Source organism: Triturus cristatus, chromosome 3_2, assembly GCF_964204655.1.
Source record: "Triturus cristatus chromosome 3_2, aTriCri1.1, whole genome shotgun sequence".
NCBI lineage: Eukaryota > Metazoa > Chordata > Amphibia > Caudata > Salamandridae > Triturus > Triturus cristatus.
The window spans coordinates 856,939,489-856,967,026 of NC_140584.1; the positions used below are offsets into that span (position 1 = coordinate 856,939,489).

Sequence of the window (27,538 nt, forward strand, 5' to 3'; positions counted from 1 at the left end):
AGTGGCACAGACTAGGACAGAGTGGTAGAGTGGCACAGACTAGGACAGAGTGGTAGAGTGACACAGGAGAGCAGAGTGGAGCAGCACAAAGAGGAGTAGAGTGGTGTGGCATTCAGCAGCGTGGCATAGAGCAGAATGTGTAGCATGGCGTTCAAAGGAGTGGGGTGGCGCAGAGTAGAATGGCACGGTGTAGAGTGGCTTAGAGCTGAGTGGCGTGAAGTTACTTTGAGCGGAATGGAGTGAGTGAAGTGGCATAGAGTGGAGCAGCATAGAGTGAGCTCAGTAGAGTGGCGTGGCGTACAGCGGCGTGGCATAGAGCAGAATGTAGCATGGCGTTCAGTGGAGTATGGTGGCATAGAATGGCGTAGAGTGGCTTAGAGCTGAGTGGCGTGGAGTGAAGTTGCGTAGAGTGGAGCAGCATAGAGTGGCACAGTGTGTGTAGAGTGGAGTGACATGGTGTGGAGTGGAGTGACATGGTGTGGAGGGGCTACAGTGGAGTTGCGTAGAGAGGCATGAGTAGAGAAGCACGGAGTAGATTGTACAGTAGGGTGGCGTAGAGTATAGTGGCATATAGGAGAGGTGTAGAGTGGAGTGGGATATAGTGGGGTAGAATGGAATGGCATAGAGTAGGGTGGAGTGGAGCAATAGAGTGGAGAGGAATGGCATGGAATGGTGTGGAGTGGAAGAGGGACGCAGAGTGGCACGGAGTGGCGCGCATAGGGAAGCACTGAGTGGCAGAGTAGAGTGGTGTGGCAATGTGTGGTGTTCAGTTGAGTGGCACTTTGTGGCGTGGAGTGGCATTGTGTGGAGTGGCACTCTATATGGCGTGGAGTGGCATTGTGTGGTATGAAAAACTGCCCAAGGTGCCATGAATTGCCCTATTGTGCTTGAAAGCCTGATCAGGTATAGTAAGTGCTATCTAATTTCAATTATCATACAAAACAATAGGTTACCAATTATCATGACCACTTATCTATGCAAACATCTGATGCATATGATTCAAAGCAGGTACAATGCTTCTGCGAGAACTGGTTTGTTTACAAATAAATGTGTTTTAGACAAAGAGGGACTATTGAGTGAGGGAGCAAATATACTGTACTGGTTGGGGATAAAGAATTTGAATCCAGGTAACGGCAGTGATGGAAATAATACCTGAATCACAGCGCGATCAGCGGTTTGACACCAAGTTTAATCTATCTGTCCTTGTTCCACAGAAAGAAAAAGAAGCAAGGTCTGTCTGGAGCGGGCCAATTAGAGGGCAGCATAGGAGAGTGACAATGAAGCTAACGAATGGTAAGCAACGGACGAGCTTCAAATCTTTTATTGTAAACAAAACCCCTCATAAGCACAGAGCATGCGCTGTGCAGGCGAAACCTGAAAAGCAATTCCCTAGGCATTTGAAGTGTGCCTTTTGGAGCACAGTTTACAGCAGCTGTATTATCTAGAACATCATTCCCCCTCCACCATGAAAAATATTGCTTGCAAAACGTTGAAACTAAAGAAAACCTCAAAACGCAGAGCACAAATACCAGTTTGGGCAACTCAACCTGATCTGTATTTCTTCCCTTAAAGAAAAAACTGAAGTGATTCGACAGTGCGAGCAGAATGTTTCGCACTGCATCTGTGCACACGAAATTGTAACAGTTTAAATGGTCCTCAAAGCAAAACAGTGTGATCGATCAATGGAGAAGACTTCACAAAATGTTTTTCAATTTATTTGAAAAAAAACCTGAAAAGTATATAGAGAGATTGGACAAAAATTTAATTTAAGCTAATTTTATTTGGAGACTTTAATTAGGGAAGGATTATCAATCTAGGTAGCACTGCTGCATCATTGCTACATTATACCTCATTCCAAACTATCAAAGGGGGCAAGGATTATCTGGGCAAGAAAATTCAAAGCTTTCCCCTTCTTTTTACACCAGCGAATCTCTCCAGTTGAAGAACAAATAAGGAACCGGCAGTTCTAACACTTTATTCAGCGAAAATGATGTATTCAGGTGGAGAGAATACACTGCAAGGGAACAGAATAGCTGACTATTTGACCGCGTCCTGGAAAGGGCCTCCACTGGTCCGGGAGAGGACAAAGTAATAGGAGAATGGGGAATGAAGACAAGTCTTGACTTCAGGGAGGTATGCAAGTCAGAAAATATTTATGACACAAACTTCATATTAGACTTCTTTCATCCATGTATATTTACCAGTTTTCACAGATGGCAGAGGGACAGGAGCATTGTGAACAATAAATTAGAACATCGGTTCGCTATCATTTGGCATTACACAGTCAGGCAAATTTTCAGTTTCATATTTCTTCCTTTTAAATAAGGCAACACAAGCCAATACGCAAGTTATCTGTCTCAGGTGAACAACCTCGACTTTACGGTTCTCCCTAAAGAGAATTCCCCATAGTAGAATACAATTAAAAACAATAATTATACATTAAATAATGACGTTATGCGTAACCAACATAGAAAGATGGCTAGACTTTTAGAGACTACTCATTTTAATTAAAAAAAATCCCCTCCCCTGTTTAAGTAATCTATTTAGCTAAACATCACTTCAAAAAAAAAAAAAAAAAAAAAAAAGAAAATAAATCAGATGTTAAAAATGGGGCAGGTTTTCTATTCATGCTTTTTGTAAAGGAAAGATTAAAGTTCATTTGAAGATTCCATTTTAATACAAAAAATTAGTGTTCAATTTAAAATAGCTTCTGAGAGTGGGTTGAAAAAGGCAGGAGGAACCTCGATTTCATATTCAATGGGAGGAAGGTCATCTTTAAGTCGCACATCAACAGTTTCTAATAGTCATCCATGTTAAACAAAAAGGCCGTAAGACGCTGAAATGGCTGCATGGAGATACCCCCATCGAGGGTGCAGACACAGGCTCACGCCCAGCAACAGAGGAGGGAAGCATCAACTGTGGGGCGGGGAATGGTGGCACAGAGCGAATGGGCAGCACCTTAACTATTCTGGACCAGATGCTGCCCACGTGGGTCTGCTGCACAGACCCATCTCACTGATAAGGCCAGCAAACGTCAACAGAAAGGCAAAAACATGGGAGGAACAGTCTTGGATGGAGAGACAATGAGGTCTGTACGATAAGGTCCGAGGCCAGTAGGGGGGAGATTTTGCACTGCACTGGCCCAGTCGTGGAGTCTTGGTTTCGGATGCCGACTGGATCGGTACATTGGTTGCTCCTTCCACATTCCAATTCAGTGGCTAAAATGATACTTAGTATTGTTCAGAAGAGAAGGGGTTTACAACTCGGGGAACTTTCCATGATGCTGACAAGGAGAGCCACAGGTACTTCGACTATATTTAAGGCTTTGTGATCGGCTAGCTTCATATTCGAGGACAGTGAGGGATGCCAATGACCTGTTGATGCTGTGGATGTACTCATACACATCGCTACTGATGCCCAGACTAACAGGCACCATTCACACAGAAGAATTACACTTAGAGTTACAGTAGTATAGCAATAGTTTTTAGCCAGTGTACATTTAAGAACAAATGTTTTTTTGTTTTAATACTTCAAACTTTGGCGTGATCATTAGTTCTGGCATTACGCAATCCATTCCAGCCAAGCAAATGTGATGGAAGGAACCACGCAAACTGGAGAGACATTTGCAGGAAAGATGAGACCGTTTTGCCCTAGCAATGCCCAAGCAAAGCATGAAAAGTGGGCTACTTCGAGCTCTACATTGGCATGCAAGGCAAAGAGAGCTCCAACAGCAGCATGCTTCTGAGAAGCTTAAATGTGTCCTAAGAGAGAGTCCGGATCGCATGGCTGAATGAATGTAGCCAGGCAATTATCTTCAAGCCAAGGTGGGTTGGAGTACAGTGGGATAGTGTGAAGGATCAGAGATCCATAGTTTGCATCTGCTACAATAAAATCGGCGTCCTCCACCATAGTGCTATACAAATGCGTGTGGGTGCAATATAAGAAACTGACAAGTGCAAGTAGCACCAACAAATTTATAGGAAGTAGCAACAAGGTTGTCGTATAATGACATTTCCCTGCAATTTATGTCACTCAAAATTGAGCAAAATTCGAAGGCTGTGTGCTGAAATCTAACCAGTGAATTTGAGCGATACTTGCACACTGTGCAGAGGTGTTCAAGCAAGAATTCTAAAGTGTGAAAACCGCGAACCATGGAGATAACTTGTTAGGTAAGACTGTTTAGCTTCCAAGCCTGCAATGTGCAACCTCAAGAGACATGTCTTCAATCACTGTCATAAGTGTGTGTTTTAAGCAATTACCACTGATCCCAGGCACAAATCTGCAGATACATGTCTACTCATTTTCTCTGTAGTGTTCGGTATATACGAGGAACCAACAGTTTATGACTAGTGAAGCAGAAAAACGGTGGGATCTCAATCTTACTCTTTGAAGCCTAGACCATACCACCCCCTCCTCCACGGAGGCGGTCTCAAACAATCTGAAGATTATACTTACAATGACTAGGTCCCGCCTGATTATTTCTCCAGTTTGCAGCCACAAAAGGCTATTCCCAACCAACCAGGTCTGCAGCCACATCATGGGGTTCACTCACACATGTACTTTCAGAAACCTACATTAATATTGTGGAGTTTACACTGGTTCAGTGCTGCAGCCATCAGCAACATTATGTAGCTAAAACCAAGTCAGCCACCTAGTTGTGCAGTTAGCATCCACAAGGCGGAGCTGATACACAGGCAGTTCTGTAGTCAGCACGTCATGAAGCTCAAAACCAACCAGTTCTGTACCCTTTGCCTACATCGTAGAAATCACAACTACCTAGTTGTGCAGTATACATCCACACAGGTGACCTCACAACCAATGCCACACATGTAGTCAAACTCAAGATCACACCCAACCAGTCCTGCAGTCTACATACAGAATGTGGAATTCATACTGAGCCATGTCTGCACCTAAAAACCATTCTGGGCATATTGTACCCACATAGTGTTGTTCACACAATGTGGGTATTCAACCCATTCTGCATCCAACATCCACAATGTAGCAGTCGCAAACCAGTTCTTCAACCTTAATATGAATATCGTGGGGGTCGTAACAACCCATTTAGCTAGCTAGTTCTGTAGCCTTCAGCTTCATCGTTAGTTGACAAACAGTTCTCCTGCTCGATTCCCTTTGATGCGTCATAGCATTATTTTTGAGTGGAAAGTTAATAATTCACACGAAAAAATAACTTGTTCTTGCCAGGTGGGTAGAATAAATGAGACTAGGAATAAAAAGGGGGATACTGGCACAAAGTTAAGCAGAAATGGGAGGGCTGGGAAAAGTGTGTGTGAAGATCACAAAAAAGCAAATATGGGGAGGACGTGAGGATCAGCACAGCAAATGTGAAGAGAGTACACAGATTAAAAGTTACAGGAGGCGGAAGGTGTCACAGGATCAATAACTGGGCCTGGGGTGTGAGGATCAATGAATGGGCATGCTGGGTGAGGATCGAAGACTGGTTCTGGGGTGTAAGGCTGAAAACTGGGCCTGAGGAGTGAGGAGAGAGTTGGTGAAGGTGTGAGGTTAGGCAACTGGTGAGGGTCTATGACTCGTAAGGGCGGGTGTATCAACTATTGTGTGGAGATGAGGCTGAGCACGAGCAATGATGGTTTAACTAGCAATTGATATATGTGCGTTAAGGGAGAAGACAATCTGCCATTGAGGAGATTTGTCGCAGTCTGAGCTGGAGATAGTTTTAATACTCAGCTCAACACTTCAATACTTAAGAAGCTTTTAAGATATTAAAGCAATGACCATGACACCAGCTACAAGATGGAATTCATAATATCGTGCAGCATGCTAATGATCACATCAAGTTTGCAAGTAAAAAAAAGAAAAAACACAAAATAAAAAACAGCCTTGCTAGGAGTTCAAATTAAGACTAAAACCTATAATTTCATTGGTAATGGTGGGGTTAACCTATCTATACCCAGGGTGTTGAAGATGAAGGTTATGACTATCAGTGGGCTCTTGGGCGTGGCCTGTAGCAGGCCGCTGGACCTTCCCAAGAGTGGCCATGCTCTGATCTCTAAAACAGGATTGCTGGAATTCCCCACCGATGCAATCCATGGTCTGCATGATGCTGTTCTGGCCAGAAGAACCCGCTCCAGCCCTGTAATGAGACCCCATCGCACAGTCCAAGGGTGCTGCTGCTGGCGGCCCTCCATGGAAAGGGATGGCCAGCTCCTGAGAACCAGAGCTGTCGCTATTCGGTGTGGGCAGGATATTATTCCACATGGGCTGGAAATAGTGCCCATTGGGGTACGGCAGGGACCCAGGCAAGCCGTTCACAGGGGGAGAAGGGGTAGGCTTTTCTATAGGGGGCTTCAAGTTGAACGACTGGCCCATGCACAGTTCTTGAGGGTAGGCTGCTGTTTTGATTGGAAATCCCTGCACTGTCATCTCTCGTTGAGGGTGTTTACCAGCTTCTCCACACATCTGCTGCAGTTGTGCAAGCTGGTGCTGGTTCCATGCAAGAGGTTTTAGATCACTGGGGTATGATGCCGGCATCCTGATATTCACCAGGGGAACGTTACCAGAAGCAGCAGAAATAGCAGCAGCATGGTCAGCTGGGGCTCCTATGCAAGCAGATATAGGCAGGTTGTGAGCAGAGACCCTGGTACTTGCATTGATAAGCAGGTTACGACTGATAGGGCTGGGATTTGCAATCTGTCCCTCACACACCGAGGTAGTGCCGAGCCCAGCCCGGGCCTGACAGAACTGGTTTATCTGCTGGACGATACTGGTCAGGTCTGGGGGCCGGTTCTGCTGCAGCATAGAGAGAGGAATGGTTGAGGTAGACACGGTCACATTAGGTGGGGCGTCAGCATCCGGCATCTTTCTGCCGCCATGCAAGCCAGTCTGCAGAAGAGGATTGGCAGGGTGCTGCAGAGTCTCATGGGGCAAGCTCGAAGCGGTCTGCAGTGGTTGCGGTTGTGCCATGCTCTGGGGGTGCTGTGTCCGCACCTGGGGTTGTGCCATGCTCTGAGGGTGCTGCAGGGCCTGCGGCTGCCCTAGATTCTGAGAGTGCTGCGCCTGCGCCATGCTCTGAGCCTGACGCATCGTCTGAGACTGCGCCATGCTCTGAGAATGTGGTAAACTCTGCTGCTGCTGGATACTCTGATGGTGCTGAAGAGTCTGTTGTGATATACCTTGAGAATGCTGCATGCTTTGAGGAATACTCTGAGGCCGTTGCAGAGGCTGTGGTATGCTCTGTGCGCGTGACATATTCTGGGCATGCTGCCGAGCCTGCTGTTCAGCCTGCTGCTGAGCCTGCTGCAGGGCTTGCTGCATACCCCGATGGCGCTGCAGGGCCTGTTGCATACCTGGAGGGTGCTGTTGTAGAGTCTGTTGTAGGCCCTGCGAGTGCTGCAGTGTTTGTTGCATACCTTGAGAGTGTTGCTGCAGTGCCTGTTGCATGCTTGGGTGGTGCTGCAGTGTCTGTTGCATGCTTTGAGGAGGGTGTTGTAACACCTGTGGCACACTCTGTGGACGAGCCATAGTCTGTTGCTGCATACTGTGAGCATGCTGCAGCGCCTGTGCATGCTGCAAAGACTGCGGGCGGGACAGGCCCTGCGTGTGACTTAAAGTGCTGGGTGCGGCGTAGGGAGAGGACGGGGGATTCATCATCACTTCCGGGAGTAGATGGGTACGCGCTCCTTCAAAGTCCTTCAGAACAGCTTTGGCAGGAGGCTTGACTATCGCCAGCAGGCCAGTCTTGGCGCTGGCCTGCGCTGGATACGGACTATACCGCTGCCCCGAAGTATCCAGCCCGTTGACAGTACGACGAATGTGCTTGCGCTGGGGTACCTTCACACTATTTGGGAAGATTTTTATTGTCAGTGGATTGTTGGCAACCTTCTTAGCATAGGCATCCAATTCTGCAGGCGTAGGATTCCGAGCAGCTTTCATCTTCTGTGTAGTGTCCCCTGCGGAGACAAAAGAGGTGTTGAAGTATTTACTTTTACAATATCCAGGTTAACACTGAGAAAGAAAGAAGGCTACAACCACTATTACAGCAACTATCAATCAGCTACAAAAACTTATGCAATGAAATAATTTTTCTGAAGTGCAACAGCGTGGTAACTTATGACAACAAAAAATACGATCAGAATGCTCATGTTTCCAGTGGTGAATTAACCCCATTTAAGTCATACTGCGACATTTTACAAGCTGATGTGCAGTCAAAGAAAGCATGTCACCAAATAGTTTTCAGGTACTGATTATCTAAGTGTGTAACTCGGTCCAAAATTACAGATGGCAACAAAAAAGCACCCCCTTTAATTTAAGAGGTAAGGTTCATAAAAGGTAGAAAAAGGAAAATAACTACAAACTCATTTATTTTTTTAAATAACTATATTGCTCGTTAGTCAAAGAATGTCCGAATGCGATATAGCCAGAAAATGCTCATTATCTGTAGAAATGCTTCTTCATCCACCAGTCTCTGCACTCATACATATTTCAGAACTTAAGAGGGGAGGCAGGGTGGGAAGGATCAAAAAGAGGCCAGTTTCAGGTGGGAGAACAGTATAGTGCACCACACCGCTGGGACCTAAACTATACCGAGCACAAAAATCGACGTCCATCATATGACAATCCAGAACCAGAGTGCTTCGAGGAAAGCACTACAAGAAAAGCTCAGACCAGAACAGCTTCCTCTTAAAACAGCAGGCCCAACACAGATGCAATGTTCTACAAGGAAGCGTGCTGGTTCTATCTGCAGAAGTCCATTTTGCCAGACGAGTTAGTCTGGGGCAGTTTTAGGTCTCTGCTCACTTCTAGGATGCTTGATTCCGGTCCAGGGAAGACATGGCTTGGCAGTTCGGGCTGGACTGTTCCCATGAGGCACAGGGTCAAGACTGATTTGCATATGGCCATGTCTAAACTGGGGTGGCGTAGTGGGCAAAAGAACGATGGATTTAACCCAGATCTCTTGACTGGGGGAGAATGTCTGCATTGTCAGCATTCCGTCCATCATTTGTTTGTTGTAACGCTTTTCGCCCCAAGTGGGATGGGTATTCCCAGACGTGGGACCCATGCTCACTGCGCCACTGGAGTCAAGCTATCCTGGCTGATGACGGCTGATAGCCAGAAACCGGTCCTAGGATGCTTGATTCCGGTCCAGGGAAGACATGGCTTGGCAGTTCGGGCTGGACTGTTCCCATGAGGCACAGGGTCAAGACTGATTTGCATATGGCCATGTCTAAACTGGGGTGGCGTAGTGGGCAAAAGAACAATGGATTTAACCCAGATCTCTTGACTGGGGGAGAATGTCTGCATTGTCAGCATTCCGTCCATCATTTGTTTGTTGTAACGCTTTTCGCCCCAAGTGGGATGGGTATTCCCAGACGTGGGACCCATGCTCACTGCGCCACTGGAGTCAAGCTATCCTGGCTGATGACGGCTGATAGCCAGAAACCGGTCCTAGGATGCTTGATTCCGGTCCAGGGAAGACATGGCTTGGCAGTTCGGGATGGACTGTTCCCATGAGGCACAGGGTCAAGACTGATTTGCATATGGCCATGTCTAAACTGGGGTGGCGTAGTGGGCAAAAGAACGATGGATTTAACCCAGATCTCTTGACTGGGGGAGAATGTCTGCATTGTCAGCATTCCGTCCATCATTTGTTTGTTGTAACACTTCTCCAAGTCGCTCTTAAGTATCATGGGGTGATCATGACTATCACACCAGCAAAATAAAATCAAAGTGGTAAAGATAGCTGTAATACGGACAGTGAAAAACCTGCTGCATTTATTTAAAAAATGAAAAGAGGGCAGAGAAAAGATTTAGCAGGGAATGCCTAACTAACTACAAGGTCGAACGAGGAACCACACTAAGTTAACAAGAGGAACGATGGGTATGCAGCATTACCTGAAGGGGAGTGCAGCGCTCCACTAGAAATGGTGTCTGGTAAACCAGAGCTGTACTAGTGTGAAAACAAGCATTGGCAAAGTTAATATGCCGGGCTTTAAATGAAACTGCCTCCTCAGTGAATGATGGCTTTCGGCATTTAATAAATCATCATACATGCACTTTGGCCCTCATGTGTTCATTCATTCCCTCACTGACTCATTCCTGCGTTCACCCACTTACACAACCACAGTAAATTCACAAACAGACTCAATGACATTCAAAATCGAGTAGAAATGCGTCCCCTAAACATGGCAGACATACGGTTGCAGTAACACAATTAAACATGCAGCAGGGGGCTGGCTTGCAATGGCGTTGTACATGGTGTTTCGTTGTTTTGAATTAAAAGTTTGGCTGCCAAGTGTAATCGCAAAACAGCGAAACTATGGACATCATCATTCCATGAAAGTGGCCTGATCTCTAGGTTGTGGTCTTGCAGGAAGCACGCTGCAGATGGAATGACTGGCAATCATCCTGGTATCTCAGACTGGGGAGCTGTAATATGCTCAACAATAATGAATATAAAAATATGAGATGGAAAAAATTGGTGGAAAATCCGACGTTCCAGTTGTGGCACTGAAATGCACTTATTTTCAGGTGGATGTGCATGTGATCAGAAAAATGCTGTCACTCGTGAAACAATAGAGTCCATGTCTGAAGTGGCTGACCCATTGACCCACGCTGAATGTAGTCTTAGATGCTAGAGGAGTGCTTCCCCCGTCTGCTCTATTGTCCTGTGAGTGACGGCATTTTACTTCTTTGATCTGATAGCTTTCCTCTTTCTCAAGATATTCGCATAAGAGTATGACTGTCAGACCTACCGAAGTGATTCTAGCAAGAACTTTTGCAGTGCAATTCTTCTATACCCTATGGTCTCTGCGTGAGGGTACATCAATACCAAGATTGTTGCCTACAAAGGTAATCTGTGAGAATTCATGTAACAAAATAAGTCTGCAGGGTTAACATGGTACAATAACAATGAATCCTTAAAGGCTTACTGGGTGTTGTGTTTCATTACATTAACACACGTTTCATAATGAATTAATACAACTCTATTGTCTTTGTAAGTTTTTTTTTTGATAAACAACTTTATTCATTTTACAATAGAAAAGCACCAACCAATATGCACCATATCGCAAAGTTCGAGGATTACAAGCACGAGTTCTCAACACCCAACTTGCAGACATTGATAGAGCAGACAAAGATGTAGACAGTCAAACCCCCCAGATTTAGACCCCCCCCCCCCCACCTAACCATTTCCCCCAAAATTCTGCGATATTTCTTGAGACAACCACGTGCTGCATACATGACTTTCTCCTTTTTGGCGCACCAGTCCACTCCATTCCGCCAGCGCCCCACCCATGGGGGCTCGGGCATTTCCAAGAGGCCGCAATCTCTCTATTAGCTACCACCATAGCTGTGGTAAAGAACAATTTTTCGTTGCGCGACCCGTCCAGCCCATCAGTGATGCCCAGGAGCGTGCGTTTGAGGTTGTGTGGGACGCCCCACCCCAAGACTTCAGAGAGTTCCTCCTCGATGCACCGCCAAAATCCCGCCAACAGGGGGCAAACCCAAACCATGTGGAGGAAATCAGCAGGTTCATGCCCCGCAGGCTGAGGACGGACTAAGCCCTGCGCGATGAAGGCGTGCCGGGGTAAGATATGCGGCATGTAGATAGTAGAGCTGTATCAAGCGCAGCCTAGCTGAGGCGGTGACCGTTCTGGGGGCCATAAGGGCGTCCCGCCACTCTGCTTCCTTCAAGGGACCCACCCAGTCCACCCATTGCGCCCTCAGTCGGTCCAAGGAGGTCGGGGTATTGTTAATCAGTGTGCGGTAAATGCGGTAAATGCCTCCTCTTCCCAAGTCCCCAAACATAATCTGGGCTTCCGGCGAGCTATGATCTGGCAACCTCGTGCCTGTTCTCAGATGTGAGCACAGGGCATGCCGCAACTGGAGGTAGCCAACTATGCTAAGCAGTATCCCTCTAGACCTAAATTGCTTTGCTTATTTTGGGTACACATGGAGATAAATACCACAACTATGTATGTATTTTTATATCTATTTTATTCATGTTTTATTCATTTTGTAATTATTTTTTAGTTATTTTTTACTTATTTGATTTCTTCTTTGCATTGTTATTAGGCCTGGGCGGTAAATTCCGTTCCGTTTGCGGAATTTGGGTAATTTCGCGTTCCGCGGAGAACGCGAAATTGCCCAAAAATCTGCGTTCCGCGATTTTGCGAAATTTTTTGCTTGTTCGCGTTCTCAATATGCGTGTTCGCGAGATATTTCACCCAGAGCACGCAAACAGCGATCGCGAACAGGAAAAAAGTATCGCAAACAAGCAATTCCGCGTGCTCGCGGAATTTCTGCGTGTTCGCGGAGATTTTTACCGTTTCGCGGAGATTTGCGTGACGCGATTATGCAAATTCCGCCCACCCCTAATTGTTATCTCATACAATAAAATTCATCTCTTTTTTATGAATGAACAAACTATACATAAATGGTTATGTCTTTTTTGTAAAATGCGAAATCAGAAGAGATTTGATTATTGTCAAAACCATACAAATCACAACAATAAAAAGATATCCCCACACCAGTCACACCTCTACAATTACTCCATGCATATCACTTTCATGCAACTGGAGGTAGCGAAAAAACAGCGAGGGGTGCTGTGAGTACCTGGTCCGGAGATCTTCAAAAGAACGCATATGGTCCCCCACCCACACGTCCCCAAGCTGCGTGATGCCGATGAGGTCCCAACTTTCGAAACCTCAAAGCCCCGTCACCTCCCTGAGCCAGGTTCCGTGCCACAAGGGTGTACATTGGGTCAGTGTATGTGTCCAGCTGGAGTGTCGCAGAGCCGCCCGCCAGGCCAGTAACACCGAGCGCGTCACCTCCGGAAGACCCGCTGGAATCTGGGTCCCGTATAGAAAGGATTGGATTTTAGCAAGGCCCAGCTCCCCCAGTTCAAGCCTAAAGGCCGGGTCAGACCACCCCCCGTTGAACCAGTCATGTATGGAGAGCAGTCGTGTGGCTAAGTAGTATAGATAAAGGTGAGTCATGCCCAACCCCCCGTCAAACGAGAGGATCCTACAAGTAACGAGCGCTAGTCTGGATCTACCCGTTCCCCACAAGAACTTGCTGGCCAACCCATCAAGTTCACGGAACCAGGCCCTGGGAAAGCATGTGGGGGTGTTCTGAAGCATGTAAAGAAAGCGGGGAAGCACCATCATCTTGAAAAGGGCCACCTTCCCCATGGGGTTTAGGGGTAGCGACTGCCACCGCTGGAGATCCGTCTTAACCCGTTTCACCAGCTGGGTGACATTAAGGGCCCAGCTGAGTTCGGGCAGCAACGCCACCCAGATCCCGAGGTATTTGAATGATTGACGGTGCAGAGGTATTTCGAGTTACCAGTCAAAGCATTCTTGTGAGAGGTGAAGGGGAACCAGCAACGATTTATTGGGATTCAATCAGAGACCTGAGGCCTGTGCAAAGGACTGTAGGATACGTAAACAATGGGGACCGGACCGGGCAGGATCCGCCAGGTAAATAAGGACGTCGTCCGCGTAGAGGGCGATTTTATCCGGTTCATTGTTGGGCCATTCCCAGCCCCGCACCTGATCGCAGGACCGCAGCAATGCCATCATGGGCTCCATCACTAAGGCGAACAGCAATGGAGAAAGGGGACAGCCCTGCCTTGTCCCTCTACAGACAAGAGAAGGGCTCCGACAGGACTCCATTTACTAGAACACGAGCCCTTGGGAGGGCGTATAGGACCTTAACCATGGCCCGAAAGCGGGGACCGAGTCCTACCATATCAAGAACATCATGGAGAAAATCCCAGTCCACCGAGTCAAAGGCCTTCTCGGAGTCTACTAGGAGGAGCGCTAGGTATGGGGTGAGGAGGTGTCGTTGGACCAAGGCAGAGTGCAGTCTGCGAAGGCAATGCCGGGTGCCACGAGAGGGCATAAATTTGCATTGTTCAGGGTGGACCAACCGAGACAGATGAGGTTTGAGGCGCTGGGCAAGGAGGGTGGCGAACAGTTTGACCTCAGCGTTGATGAGGGAGATGGGGCGGTAGTCTGCGCATTGTGGTGATGGGGGTTGGGAATTCGGGAGGACTACAATGGTGGCTATGTCAGTTTCCTGGGGGAAGGAGCCTCTCTCTACTGCCTCGCGAAATAACGCATCCAGGTGGGGGATGAGAACCTCTCAGAATTGGGAATAGTATTCCTGGGGAAAAGCGTCAGGGCCCGGCGTTTTGCCGGACGACATAAGAGCGATTGCATCGCCAATTTACTCGCGGGAAATTGGGCGATCCAGATCGACCCGAGCAGCGGTGTCCACACACGGAAGGCGGCCCCCCTCCGCGTCCAACAGCTCCGACAGGGATGGGGTCCGAGCCTCATAGAGCTTGTGGTAATAGGCGGCAAAGGCCTGCGCCATTTCCAACGGGGCACGACATAAGGACTCGTCCGGTGCTGCTATTTCAGGGATGATGCGGTTCGCCCTAGGATATGTGGGCAGGCGGTGAAGGAGCGAACCATTCATGTCGCCCCATCCATATACCCTGGCCACCGAGGAGCGCCATAAGAGTTTGGTCGCATCCAGCGACAGCTGTTTGATCTCCGATCGGAGCCGGCTCAGAAGTCTTGTGGGGCGGAGGCATCTGGGGATCGGGCCGAGCCACGTTCGAGGCACAGAGCCTGCGCTTCTCGCAAGGTTAGCTGCTCCAGCTGGGTTTGCCGTTGGAGCTTGAGGTGACCCTGGCGACCCCCCTAATCGTGGCCTTACCCGCCTCCCACAGGGTGCCACGGGAAGATACGGAGTCCTCGTTAGAAAGAAGGTACTGTATTCGCTCCTATCTCACCGCCTTCCCAAAACCCTTGTCTTGGAGAAACCAGGCATTAAACCGCCAAGTTTGTCGGGCCTAGGTGGGGGGAGGCGGGGCGGGGGGTGAGGCCGCACGGAGCATCACTGGCGAGTGGTCAGAGATACCTCTCGGAAGAAGCGAGACGTCTTGAATCAACAGACAGTCCGTAGAGGGAACAAAGATGGCATCGATGCGTGCCTGTGTGTGGTGTGCCGCTGAGGTGTGCGTGAACTGTTTAGAGTGGGGGTGCCATAAACGCCAGGCATCGCATAGACCTAGCGACGCGGACCAAGCCCTCATCTGTTTGGCCTGTGCAATCCTCCAAGTGGATGGAGGGCCCGTTGTGTCAAGGTCAGAAGAGGAGACCGCATTAAAGTCACCCCCGAGAAATATGGGACCGGTGGGCAGGGATGCCAGGAGGTCAACAGACTGAGCCAGAACCTCCGTCAGCATCAAGGGGGGGGGGGGGGGTGGGGGGGGGAGTAAAGGGACACTAGATTGAGCGGGTTACTGTTTAACGTGCCACTGAGGGCCACAAAAGTGCCCTGGGCGTCAACAGTCGTCTGGACAGTTACCAGAGGAAGGGAGCACTTCACAAGGATCGCCACCCCTCGGGAACCCCTTGTAAAGCCCGAGTGCCCCACACTGTCGTAGCCGTACCGCGTTAAGAAGGGACAGCGATTACCCAACAGGTGGGTTTCTTGTAGAAGTAGGATGTCCACCCCTAAACGCTGCGCGTATCTGAGGACAGCCGTGCGCTTGAAGCGATCCAAGAGACCATTAACGTTCCATGACATAATGCGCAGGGGGGCGTTTATCAATGGTGTGTCAGACATAGCGCTTGGGATGTTAGTGGGATTACAAGTCTGAAAGGGGAGGCCCAGTTCGATTGCCCTATCGAGTATACGTCAGGGAGCTTCGTGGATATTAGTGTGGCAGAACCAAAACAGACAAAACATAGGAACAAGTCAGTGGGGGACCTCCGAAGGGAGATCTGCATGTCTGGAGAGGCGCAAAGTCAGGTGCCGTGGGAAAGCTGGTGCCGCGGAAGGAAAGGAAAGAAAAAGAACCAAGAACACAACTGAAACCCAGGACAACGGTCCCACCCCCTCAACCCCCTGAAACACCCCCCCCCTTCCACCCTACACTTCAGGAACGGAAGCATCTGTCGCCCCAACAATCAACCAATGAGTAACAACCAAACTTAAACGCTTGGGAATGGGAAAGCATGGAGGACCCCATCTCATGTCCGGATCTGTGTATACAAGTCCATTGGCAAAGGAAGAATGATCTGGGCCGAAGCACCGTCTCCGGCCGCGGGCAGAGACCAGTTCAAGAAGGATCATGCAAGAGCATCGGGCTGCGGGAGAGGTACGAGTCTGGAAGGTCAACCATCGGGGGCCCTGGGCGAGGGACCCCCTCTACCCTGGCCTTCAGAAGGGCTGGAGTGCCCCTCAGTCGAGGTTCCCCTGGGGGAGATACAGGCCGCCGTGAGTGTCCAGACGGGGAGGCTGAACGGGCCCCCCTCCGCCCACGGCGCCTGCGGGAGCGGTCACGCTGAGGTTGAGAAGCAAAGGGAGCGGGGCGGTCGGGACCTCCATCCGCCCCCTTTGAGTCCAGCGCCCGAGCCCCAGCCCGCAGGGGGCGCTCCTCCGTCGCCCAGGTCCAGGCCGCCGTCTGGTCATCAAAGAACAGTGTTTTGTAGGCGAACACCACACGCAGGCCAGCTGGAAAGAGAAGCCGGTATTGAATGTTAAGTGCCCTCGCTTCTGCTTGACCTCCCCAAAGGGGCGGCGCTGGCCCTGGGCCTCGCGGGTGTAATCTGGGAAGACCATGAGAGCACAATTTTTGTAACGCAGCCTCTGTTGTTTGCGGGCCTCAGCCAATACAGTGTCACGGTCCCTAAAGTTGAGAATCCGCATGATGAATGGGCGGGGGGGGGGGGGCGCACCTGGCGCCGGCCTCGGGCCAAAGATCGGGGGGCCCGCTCAATTGCAAACCATGGAGAGAGAGAGCCCTCGGGGACCCACGACCGCAGCCACTCCTCCAGGAAGCCCGCCGCAGGGCCCCTCTCCACCCCCTCCGGAAAGCCCACTAGGCGGAGGTTATTGCGCCGTGATCTATTTTCAGCATCCTCTGCCCGGAGATGTAACTCCTGTGTGTGCGATTGAAGATGGGCTACCTGCCCTTTAAGTTGTTGAACAGCATCTTCGACAGTAGAGATGCGGGTTTCGGTCTCTGTAATACGGGCAGTGGCGTTACAGAGTTCCTGCCGAATTAGGATCATGTCGACTCGCACTTCTGCAATTTTGCCTTCCACCGAGGTCTGGGAGGCATGGATGGCCTGGAGGATGGTGGCCAAGTCCGCAGATGGAGGGGTCTCCTGCCCAGGCCCACCCCCAGCACCCACAGCCTCCGAGGTGGTGAAGCGATCCATCTTGGTCTGGGTGGCCGGAGTTTTCGCAGACTTCTCTGTACAGCCCATGACGGCTCCCGAGAACCAAGTAGTGCTCACGTCTTTACAAACAGACCCCACAGTGAGAAGTCAACAAGCCAGAGCAGGTAAGCAGTGGGTCAGCTGGGACAGGCAGTCAGCGCAAGGTCACGATGGAAGCCAGGGTGCCACCCCTCTAGAAGCGCGGCCGGAGTCAAGGAAGAGGGAGGGAGAAAGGGCCCTGCCCCAGGGCTAAGCAGGGATCCCCCGTGAGAGCCCCAGATTGGTCTGCAGAGCGGTAGCATACAATGTCTGCAGGGATAATAGCGGGGCCAGGACTGATGTGGCAGGAGACCACGGGAGCGCAGTAATGGGCCATGCCAGACCCGAAAAGGAGAGGCTCAGCAGGGTCCCCACACCGTAGCCGCAGGAGGCGCACCGGGAGTGGGGGGGGGGGAAGAGGGGGGAGGAGGAGACCGGGTGTGGAGAAAGAAGCTGTGATAACCAGGCCCCACGTACCCGCCTGCCGCCTGACCAGCGGCCGAATCCTCCCCCCAATCTCAGAGGCCTCAGCACCCCCACTCCTTACCTCTAGTCCAGGGTGCAGGAATACGCCACCCGCCACAGAGCTGCCACCGACTGCCAGCGGCGCCATCCAGCAGCGGCACCGACCACAGGCTCAGCAAGGGCAAACGGGAATCGCACAGGCCCCACCACTTGGACTCCACAGACTCTCCAGTCCCCGAGAAGTCGCCTGGGCCCAGGGGGCGTCGGGGGGGTGGGGGCCCCCGTCCTCAGCAGACCGTCTGACGTCTCAGCGCAGGTTCTTCTTCACCTTGAGGACACTGGGGAAGCAGCGCCGCATGTGCCCCAGACGGCACCACCAAAAGCCACTCAATAGTTGAAGGTCTTGCAAAGAGGCGCTCCTTGCCAGGTAATGACCCCCCCAACACGCCTCAGTACCTCGTGTTTCTCCCCGAAGTGATGTGGTGCCAAGCCTCCCCGCATGCAGACCTCTTCTCCAGCGGCCGACACCGCTAAACGACAGCACACTGCTCCGGATGGGCACGGGTGGCAGGCAGTATCGCGGCAGCCCCGTCGGGCCTCCAGGCTCCGCAGCACAGATGGACTTAGGGCCTCGCAGCGCCGGATGCAGTAGGCCGCCGCGGGCATGCACGGGCCCCCTGGCCGCCCGAGAGGCAGCTGGGCGCTTGAAGCCGCAGCCTCACCCGCCCGATATGGCGGTCGACGTACCAGCCACGCCCCAGAGGCACCAGGGGGCAGCCGCGAGATTCTCCGGCGGGCCGGGGCCGAAGGGGCAGCCCCGCGCCAACCGCGGCACATCCGGGAACGGTGGGCCAGACCGGGCCCCCACCGCCGCTCACCACAGCACTGCGGGAGCTGAAAGAGGGGCGAGCCGCGTTCCGGGGCTCGCAGCGCACCACTAACTCCCAGGAACACGCAGGAGGAGGCCCCCCCCAAAGCACAGAGGATCCAGACAAAGGGCGGCCAGCAGGGTCCACGGCCACGGGACGCACTGATCAGCGCGGGGGACCCGCCATCTTGCGTGCAGGTCCCCACCGGGAGGACGAGTCCGGCTTGAGGCGCCACACAGAAGCGGAACTCGCAGCCAAAGGATCAGCTTAAGGTGAGATGATGACCCAGTCCCTAGTTGGGGGGTCGGATGGGTCCCTGGACGGGCGGATCATGGGCGGATGGCGGAGGGGTCCGGGAGCACACTTAGGGTGCATCCACCATCTTGGCTCTCCAAGCCACGCCGTCTTTGTAAGTTTTTAAAAGACAGATCAGAACTATGGCATTTGGAATAAAGTTTCTAATGAACCAATCAGTCCTATAACCTTAGGCACTGCCTTGTCATCGAAACCAAATTAAACCTACTTGTTAGACGGTCAGCCTTAGGGTGGTATTCTCCCACAAAGTTTGACTCCCCTCCATCTTGCTGGACCTATTTCTGCCAGCCTTAAGACTGAACACTTCACCACTGCTAACCAGTGCTAAAGTGTATGTGTTCACTACTTAAAACATGGTAATATTGACTTGGTGCTCAATTGGCATTTTAAATTTACTTATAAGACCCTAAAGTGCACTACATATGCCCGGGCCTGTGCAGTAAATGCTACTAATGGGCCTGCAGCACTCAGGCCTGCCATTATAGAGCCTGTGAGTGCAGCTTTAAACTGTCATTTGGACCTGGCAAAACAAAAACGTTTGCCAAGTCTGAACACTCCTTTTTAATACGTACAAGTCACCACTAAGGTAAGCCCCAGACAGCCACAGGGGCAGGGTGAACTGTACTCAAAAAGTGTGACATGTACTTTTAGGTTTTACATGTCCTGGCAGTGGAAAACTCTTGAATTCGTTTTTCAAAACTGCAAAGTCACCCAGAGGGAAGCATGTAAGGGCACTTACAGGTATCCACTTCAGTGCATACCCCTTAATCGCCTTACATGCTTATGTAAGGGCACAAAGAGGTGTGTGCCCTGCAGTGGTACTTTAAGAGGGCTGGAAGAGCGAGCAATCCCACTATATTTAAAAAACACTGCAGATTAAAGTTTAATCTGCAGTGGTTTTAAAAAATAGAGGGACTACTCCCTCTCAGCCCTCTTTAAGTACCATTACAGTGCTGATATTCAGCCAGCGGAACAGAGGAATAATTAGTAATACGCGGAATTACTAAATTACTTTGATTCCGACCGGCAAATTAAAAATTCCGCCACCCCTACTAATTACATTTTAGAAGTGTAATTTCAAAATGGGAAAAGATAACTGGCTCAGGTTTGGTGTCTGTGGAAATCTAATTTAAAATCCGAACTTATGGTGGGGTCAGATTTTAATTTACAATTCTGAAAATGACACTTTTAGAAAACTGAAAATGAGAATGTGGTGTTGCACTAAAAGTAAAATTAGTACTAAAAAATTAGCTCAAGTGAACTTGTTTTGTGCGCTTTGTGTGCACCCTGCAAAGGGAGATTACGCTCGTCCCCAATTGTAAATAAAGCAAGTATCTAGAACATGATCCTAGACGCAGTGTGCACTACTAATATCCCAAACTGGGAATAAACAATGTTAATTATCAAACAGACATGATCTACTCAAATGATAAAACAATGTGTTCATTATGTATAAATCACACTGACTTAAATCAATACAATGTAATACGAGATACTGTATTTAATCACATCATTTTAATCTCAAAGATGTGAATCTTCAATGAATTGTCCTTTTCGACGGCTTGTCTAGTCATTCTCCAAAAACTAGCTTTAAGCTGAATCCCAATGCATTTCGGGCTCTATTCACGGCCCTTTGTCAGGGTCATATGTACAGGAATTATGTAAGCAATTATTGGGAAATATTTGAAAGAAAACTCACAGCCTCATACTTTGACAGACATTCCTCACTATGAATACCCATCAACCATAGTAGAAGCCAAAAGGAAAGAGCCAAAAGGAAAAAACGTGCCTGAAGATAAATTATATATTCGTTCGTGGAATCAAAATACCATTAAAAGGATATGTCGTGTCCGCGATTCAAACAAACCAAAACGTCGTGAAAAACGGACCTTGTGTTTCCTAAAATATAAACTGTGTACATGCATTGTCAATCCAAGAGTGAAAACCCTAACTCCCTAAAAATAAACTGAGTGAACTTCCACACTACTACATGATGAAAACGTGGATGCTCAAGTTCGCTGTATTAAAAAATGTACCTTGCAAATTTTTCCTGCATTCCATAGTCCTATTTCTTTTTCTACATAAACCATTGGGCAGATGCCATTCTAGCTTCACACACCAGATCTTGGAACACAGAGTTGTAGTCGGTGGAAACCGTTGCGATCCGATTCGGGTAAGCCATAAGCGGTTACAGTTTTGGGCATAATTAGTAAGTTGGCTTTTAGTTGGACGTATTTTTGATTTGTTTCCGTTCTTTTTTCGGACAGTTTGTTCTTCGCATCCATCGAGGACAATGTGTCCATTCCACTGGATTCTCCGTTGGTAAGATGGGTTTCGTTTTTACCTGAGTCGGTAGTACACAGTGTTCGTATCACTGTTCATGTCTGTATTACAGTTCATTTGCAGAATTACATTTAGATATAATGACATTGGCTGCTGGCGTTCACCACTGTTAATTGGACAGCGCAAGAAAATTTGCGAGGTACATTTTTTAATACAGCGAACTCTAGCATCCATATTTTCATCACGTAGTAGTCTGGAAGTTCACTCAGTTTATATTTAGGGAATTAGGGTTTTCACTCCTGGATTGACAATGCATGTACACAGCTTATATTTTAGGAAACACAAGGCTAGTTTTTCACGAAATGTCACCTTACCATTTTGGTTTGTTTGAATCGCGGAAACGCATATATCCTCTTGACAGTATTTCGATCCCACGACCGATTATATCGTTTATCTTCGGGCACTTTTTTCCTTTTGGCTCTTACTATGGTTGATGGGTATTCATTGCGAGGAATTTCCATCAAAGTATGAGGCTGTGTGAGTGTTCTTTCAAATATTTCCCAATAATTGGTTACATAATTCTTGTACATATTCGTCTATAGAGACCCCTGATGAAGGGCCATGAAATAGAGCCCGAAATGCATTGGGATTCTGCTTGAAGCTAGTTTCTGGAGAATGACAAGAGTAGCCGTAGAAAACGATAATTAATTGAAGATCCAAGACTGAGATTAAAATGATGTGATTAAATGCAGTGTTATCGCGTATTACATTGTATTGATTTAAGTTGCTGTATTGTGTGATTTATACATAATGAACACATTGTTTCCCCATTTGAGTATATGATGTATGTTTGATATTTAACATTGTTTATTCCCACTTTTAGAAAGTTGGCATTTTCTTGCCTTAGCCATTTAGTGTCTGCAGCCTGCCTCTGGTCACGTGGCTGGATGTAGTTGGCAGTTGGGATTTGTGTACTCCTTTTAGACAGTCACACACAATGGGAGCTTAGGTGTGACTTGATGGGCCATCCCTGGTAGGATGGGAGGGAGGAACTGGGCCTAGCCTCACTTACACCCGAATTGGCTGTGTCCTGTCTCCACACAAAGGGCTTAATGACCCTGCATTGTTACCACAGCCAACATGGAGATAGGGGCAGGGGAGGCAAGGAATTCTGTCCAGAAGCTTCTTCCACCTTCCAGAACCAGGGCACCAATGTATGAAAGAAGGACCTCAAACACCACCTCTTCATTACACTTCTGGACCTGTAGATACTCTGCCGAGAAGGACTGCTGTGCTGCTGAAAGGACTGTTACTCTGCTAGACTGCTACTCTGAAGGAGCTACTGCCCTGCTGTACTGACCTTCTGCCTACTGCCCTCTTGTCTGGGTTAAAAGCACTGGATATACAACTCATCTTGAACCCAGGACCCTAGAGGGACTCAAATGGTCAGTCTGCTGGCTCCCTGATCTGAGGCCTCAGGGGCATAGAAGGCTTCACAACAGCTCCAAGACTAGTCTTCAGAGCGTTCCTGACCCCCAAGTTGTGCCCCTCAGGTCCTGAACCCTTGGTGTGGCTCAGTGGCTCTGCAATAAAGCTTTTGGGCTCTTTGCAACCACAGACAGGCCTGTTTGAACCAGAACCTTGCTGTTTGCACCAAAATCAGCATGAGCCGCTGTCAGCTGATCTCTTCCCACAGCAGCATCAACAGACTGCGGGGGACCAGCAACGCAAAGGTCCGGCCCGCCCAGCCGAGACACCCAGCCTGCTCTTTGCACCACACCAACTTCTGCCCATGATGCTCTCCTTGCAAACCTTTCCCACACAAACATGACTTTTGGACAAAGCTTGAAAAGGTAAGCCTAATCTGGGGCTGCAGCCGATCCGCAATCCATCACGCCCAGCCTGAACTTTTTGATTTGACCCGGTCGAGCACGACCAGATAACCGCGATTGGTGCTTTATGCCTTTAGGTGCTATATTGCAGTTTATTCCTTAAAAGTTCTCAACACCGGTTCTATTGATTGGATTTTGGTAGTTTTATATGTAGTTTTGTATTCAGCTCTATTTTTAGGTCTCGGCTGGCGGACGCAGCGCGAAGCGCTGTCGCCAGCGAGATCTATTGTTGCTGACTTGCCTCGGATGTGGGACAGGAGATGGGCACACACGCAGGCTTTTGGTGGATTGGAGCCTGTGTACGTGCTTGTGAGGTGTGCACATCTCCTGTCCCCCTTCCATCCTTGCAAGCCAGCATGCAGTTTCACTTTTTTCTTTTTTTTTTTTAAAAGCGGACCCGCAACGGCGGGTCCGCTCAGGAAATAAACATTGCCACTGTGCCTTTATCGGCACAACCACTTTACAAATGGAGAATCCCCCACTCACATGGTCTGCGGGGAGAATCCTCCTTAACGGCGGCTGGCTGCGGCGCGCTTCCGGAGCACTCCAGATCCTCTATACTTCTGGCAGCACAACGCGGGGCTCTCTCCTTAGGCATGGGAGCCCCGCACTGCTATCTGCCACGCTTCACCCGTGCCCCCTCCTGGGACCAGGGACTTCAGCTCCTGCACTTCCTCTCTGGCGCCGGGGCTCCCTCGTCACCACGGGAGCCCTGGAAGGGGACAGGCGCTGCCTGCACCGGCCGCACGCGCCGCCACTGGGCACGCGAAAGTTACAGGTATCGCGCATGCGCGGGCAGCCCTCGCCCTCCCAGGTCTCCTCCCTGGCCCGGATGTGGAGCTGCTTTCTGTTTTGCTTGTTATAACATATGTCTCTGACTTTGCACTGAGATTACAGTGTGTTATGTTGTATCTTGCTCCAAATCACTACTATCTCCCGCAGTACGTCTTGGAGGCTCAAACTAGTTAAAACAATCAGTCATGGTGGCCGCACGTCTTGTTGCGCACCGGTTGCCCAACTCTTTTTTTTTCTTTAACAGTAAACAATGGCGTCCGCGTGTCTTGTTTTTGCTCCTGCGTCTCATTCCACTTCCTGAGATGCCCATCCCTCCCCCCACCTCACTCCACCTAGTACTCCCCCTCCCGTTCCTCGTGTGTTTAAACTTCTTCTTAAAAGCACTTTTAAAAGTGTTCCGTTCGATAAAACCGGCCCGCTCACAAAGAGCGTCATGTTATCTGAATAGTATTAATGGAAACATGAGTATTTACTGTGGATGTGCGGACTGTTCTGTAATTGGAAACTGTCCTGCAGCTCACACCTGGTCTGTGACCTCTGGCGGTTACTGCCGCGGCTGCCTCTGAGGCAATACCATGTCACTGGCTGTAGTCCCAACTGCCAGTAGTAGTAGAACAGCCTTTAATTTAATCCGGACGGAGGTGCCTGGCCCTTCCCTATTGCCGTTTTCCCACTAGTGCCTCCCCCCTATGGCAGTGATATTCTAGCTGCCATGTATTAGCAGAATTATGCCAACCCCCAAGACAGTGATCGAGTGCAGCACTCGCAGACATGCTAGGGTTTTTTTATGTTTCCTTCGTGTCATCCCACTTCCAGGCTTGCCAGTCTCTCCCACGACCTCCACCCCCTGTACTCTTTCCCTGCTCTTTGTGTTTTTACCTTCTGCTTAGAAACACTTTTAGAAGTGTTCCGATAAAACTGGCCCGCTCACAAAGCTATTTCCACTCGCACCGTCCCACCCTTGTAGTGTCACTGACAGTGACCTGGCTGCTGTGGGCATCCTTGCAGATCACTGGTTTATCTTCGGTGCCTGACACCAGCCTGACGCCTTTCAGGGCAGTGCCGATGGACACTGGACAGGCTGCCACTATCATGATGCCAGTTTCCACTCAGCACAGGTTGTGGCAGCGGGATGTTTGATTTCCTGCCAGTCCAGGCCCCCATGTACTGCTGCTGTAAATTATGCGACAGTGTCCGCCCTGACCTCACTCGTGTTGCTGCCCTGTTCTGTGTAGGAGGGGGGGGGGGGGGTTGGAGTAAGTGTGTCCAGTCAGAGTGAGAGCAGAGCCACACAGCACAGCTCTCAAGGCAGCATAGGCACCGTTTCAAGAGTTATGTTTTGTTAACACTACGAGGCAGGGGCTTCACAGATTATTCGTCAAGCTGATCTTTGCCCAGCCTGCTTCCAAGTTCACTCTGGGTAGCTCTCAGCAGCCCACTTGGTCTCTCTAAGCAAGCAGTGCTTTTGTTGGCCAGAGGCAATAAGCATGATGCGCCTTGCATGTTTTGCGCAAAGGCATCCCTCACTGGTGAACAGTTGCGCACACAAGCAGCAGATTTGCAGCTGGCAAACTCAATTGTTGCGCCCTCCATGAGCAGACAAGCGATCTTCCCGCACCGTGCTCACCCTACTGTGGCCATGTTGACCCCTCACAGTGCTCTCCCTACTGTAGGGCGGAGTCAGGCAGAGGAATACTGCTGGATAAGCTCATTCTCCAGCCTGCACAGATATCGCCAGGGTTCACAGTAGATTGTGGACATTCCTTCGAACGTTCACTGCATTGAGCATTTGCTAAACTTGGAGAAAGTCCCTCACTTACTGCACTGGAAAAGCTCGCAACAGTACTTCAAAAGTGACCGTTCGCAAGATGGCCTGCGGCCTAGGAAGTGTGCGAAGTATACTTCTTTGGAATCGGATAGTGATTAGTTCCCATTCCTAGCAACAAAGCAATATCATTCATTTTTTTGTGCTTCGTAACTATACAACTAAGGACGGAATTTGGAAAGCAGTGCAAGTTCTATGTTAAGTGAGTTGTATCCTCCACTCGTCCCGGTAGGAGCTGCAATTATGTAATGAGATGTCGTATGATGACTCGCCTTCACCGCTAGACTTTGCTTCTAGTTAAACACGACTCAGGGATCTTGTCTTCAGAGGAAGGAGTTGGAGAGTAGGGTCGGGAACTCACCCTCTGCGCTCCTCCCTGTGAGCACGGGAGGCAGTTCCAACTTCATTTACAAAGTGCCTCAAAGCCATCCCTGGGTATTTCGCTGCTACAGTGCATACAGCATAACCCTTCACATTCCCAGTGAAATAGGAGCTCTAAGACATGGAGCAGTTTTTGGACCATTAAAGGTAAAATGCTTACAAATATTTCAAAGTTAAGAGTTGATAGATTGAGAAGGTTTGTACCAGGCTTTAAACCTATTATCTGAAGACAGATTTGCATTTGTTACCTAAAATATGCAAGCTGTTGTACCAAAGAGGGCCTATGATACATTGTGTTGCTGTAAGTATGGTTCATGGCCGATAGAACAGTTGTTCAAATGATCAATCTAATGAGTATTTACTCGTCATTTAATCTCTGATAATATTGGGCCCACTTGACTATGTGATTTACTTAAGCTAATGTTCAGTTTTATTCTACGTCTCGTCACTTTGATTTTATTTTGTAGGAGTATTATTGATCCTCATGACTGCTGGGCCACTAATGTATGAACCTTAAGGAGCCACAGATGCATGCAATGAAAGGAACTATGGATGCATGCAATGTAAAAAGGCCACTGATACATGTATTTTGAGTTACCTCTAATGCATGTACTGCTTATGGCCACTGATAGAGGTCCAATGTAGGACTAAGGATGCTGCATGCACTCCACCTCTTCTTAGCCTGGAACATTTTTACACAGAATGAATGAAGTGATGCAAATGCAGAGAGTCGCAGTTTTGTAGCAGCCCATATGAAAAGTGAAACAGAATGCATTTCACACTGTTCGCTAGAAAAGTCAGTTTTGATAAACATAACACACTGGTTTCCTTTTTTAATGTAAGTTTGGCCACTGGGACACATTTCTTAACTGAGGATTTTTGATAATGTGGGATTGAGGTCTTCAATGTCAGTGTAGTGAGCTGTGTTTACGAAATGTTCATCCCATGTAAGGTGGCCCAATTGGGAACCATCTGATACACATTAGTGCTAGTGCAGCATGCAATTCCCATTGAGTTAACATAGCCATAGCTTTACTGTACAGTTGCTATAAAAGCTTATATTATGGTATAGTGTGCACTTTTTCTTTAAATTATCACTCCACTTAAAAAGCATAACTAAAAAACATTGCCATTTACAATGCAAATAGTTCCAACTCCAACAAATGCGAGACCTATTGCATTGCAAATGCTTGTTCTAACTTGGTGTGGGATCCTTTTTTCTGTGATTTACTGTTTGAAGTGTTTATCAAATACTTTACAAGTACTGGCAGGAGGCATTAGCATCCCCCAGAGAAGCTGCAATCCCATCACGACTACGGCTAGTCCAATTGAAAATCCTGCACCGCACATATTACACTAGGACACTCCTACACAAGATACATCAGGCGGACACACCGCTCTGTCTTCGGCAGTGCGGGGAGGATGGCACGTTCTACCACACTATCTGGCTCT

The 27,538-nt window shown here is 49.0% G+C and overlaps 1 protein-coding gene across 1 annotated transcript in view; it reads right to left on the bottom strand.

Annotated features, from left to right (window-relative positions):
* Nucleotides 1–1,699: 1,699 nt before the first annotated feature.
* Nucleotides 1,700–27,538, bottom strand: part of FAM222B (family with sequence similarity 222 member B) — a 267,662-nt gene continuing 241,823 nt past the window's right edge. Inside the window, exon 3 of the mRNA XM_085649143.1 lies at nucleotides 1,700–7,928. Within this exon, the coding sequence (XP_085505269.1) occupies nucleotides 5,920–7,928 (2,009 nt within the window). The 3' untranslated portion in view covers nucleotides 1,700–5,919. The remainder of the gene's footprint in view (nucleotides 7,929–27,538) is intronic.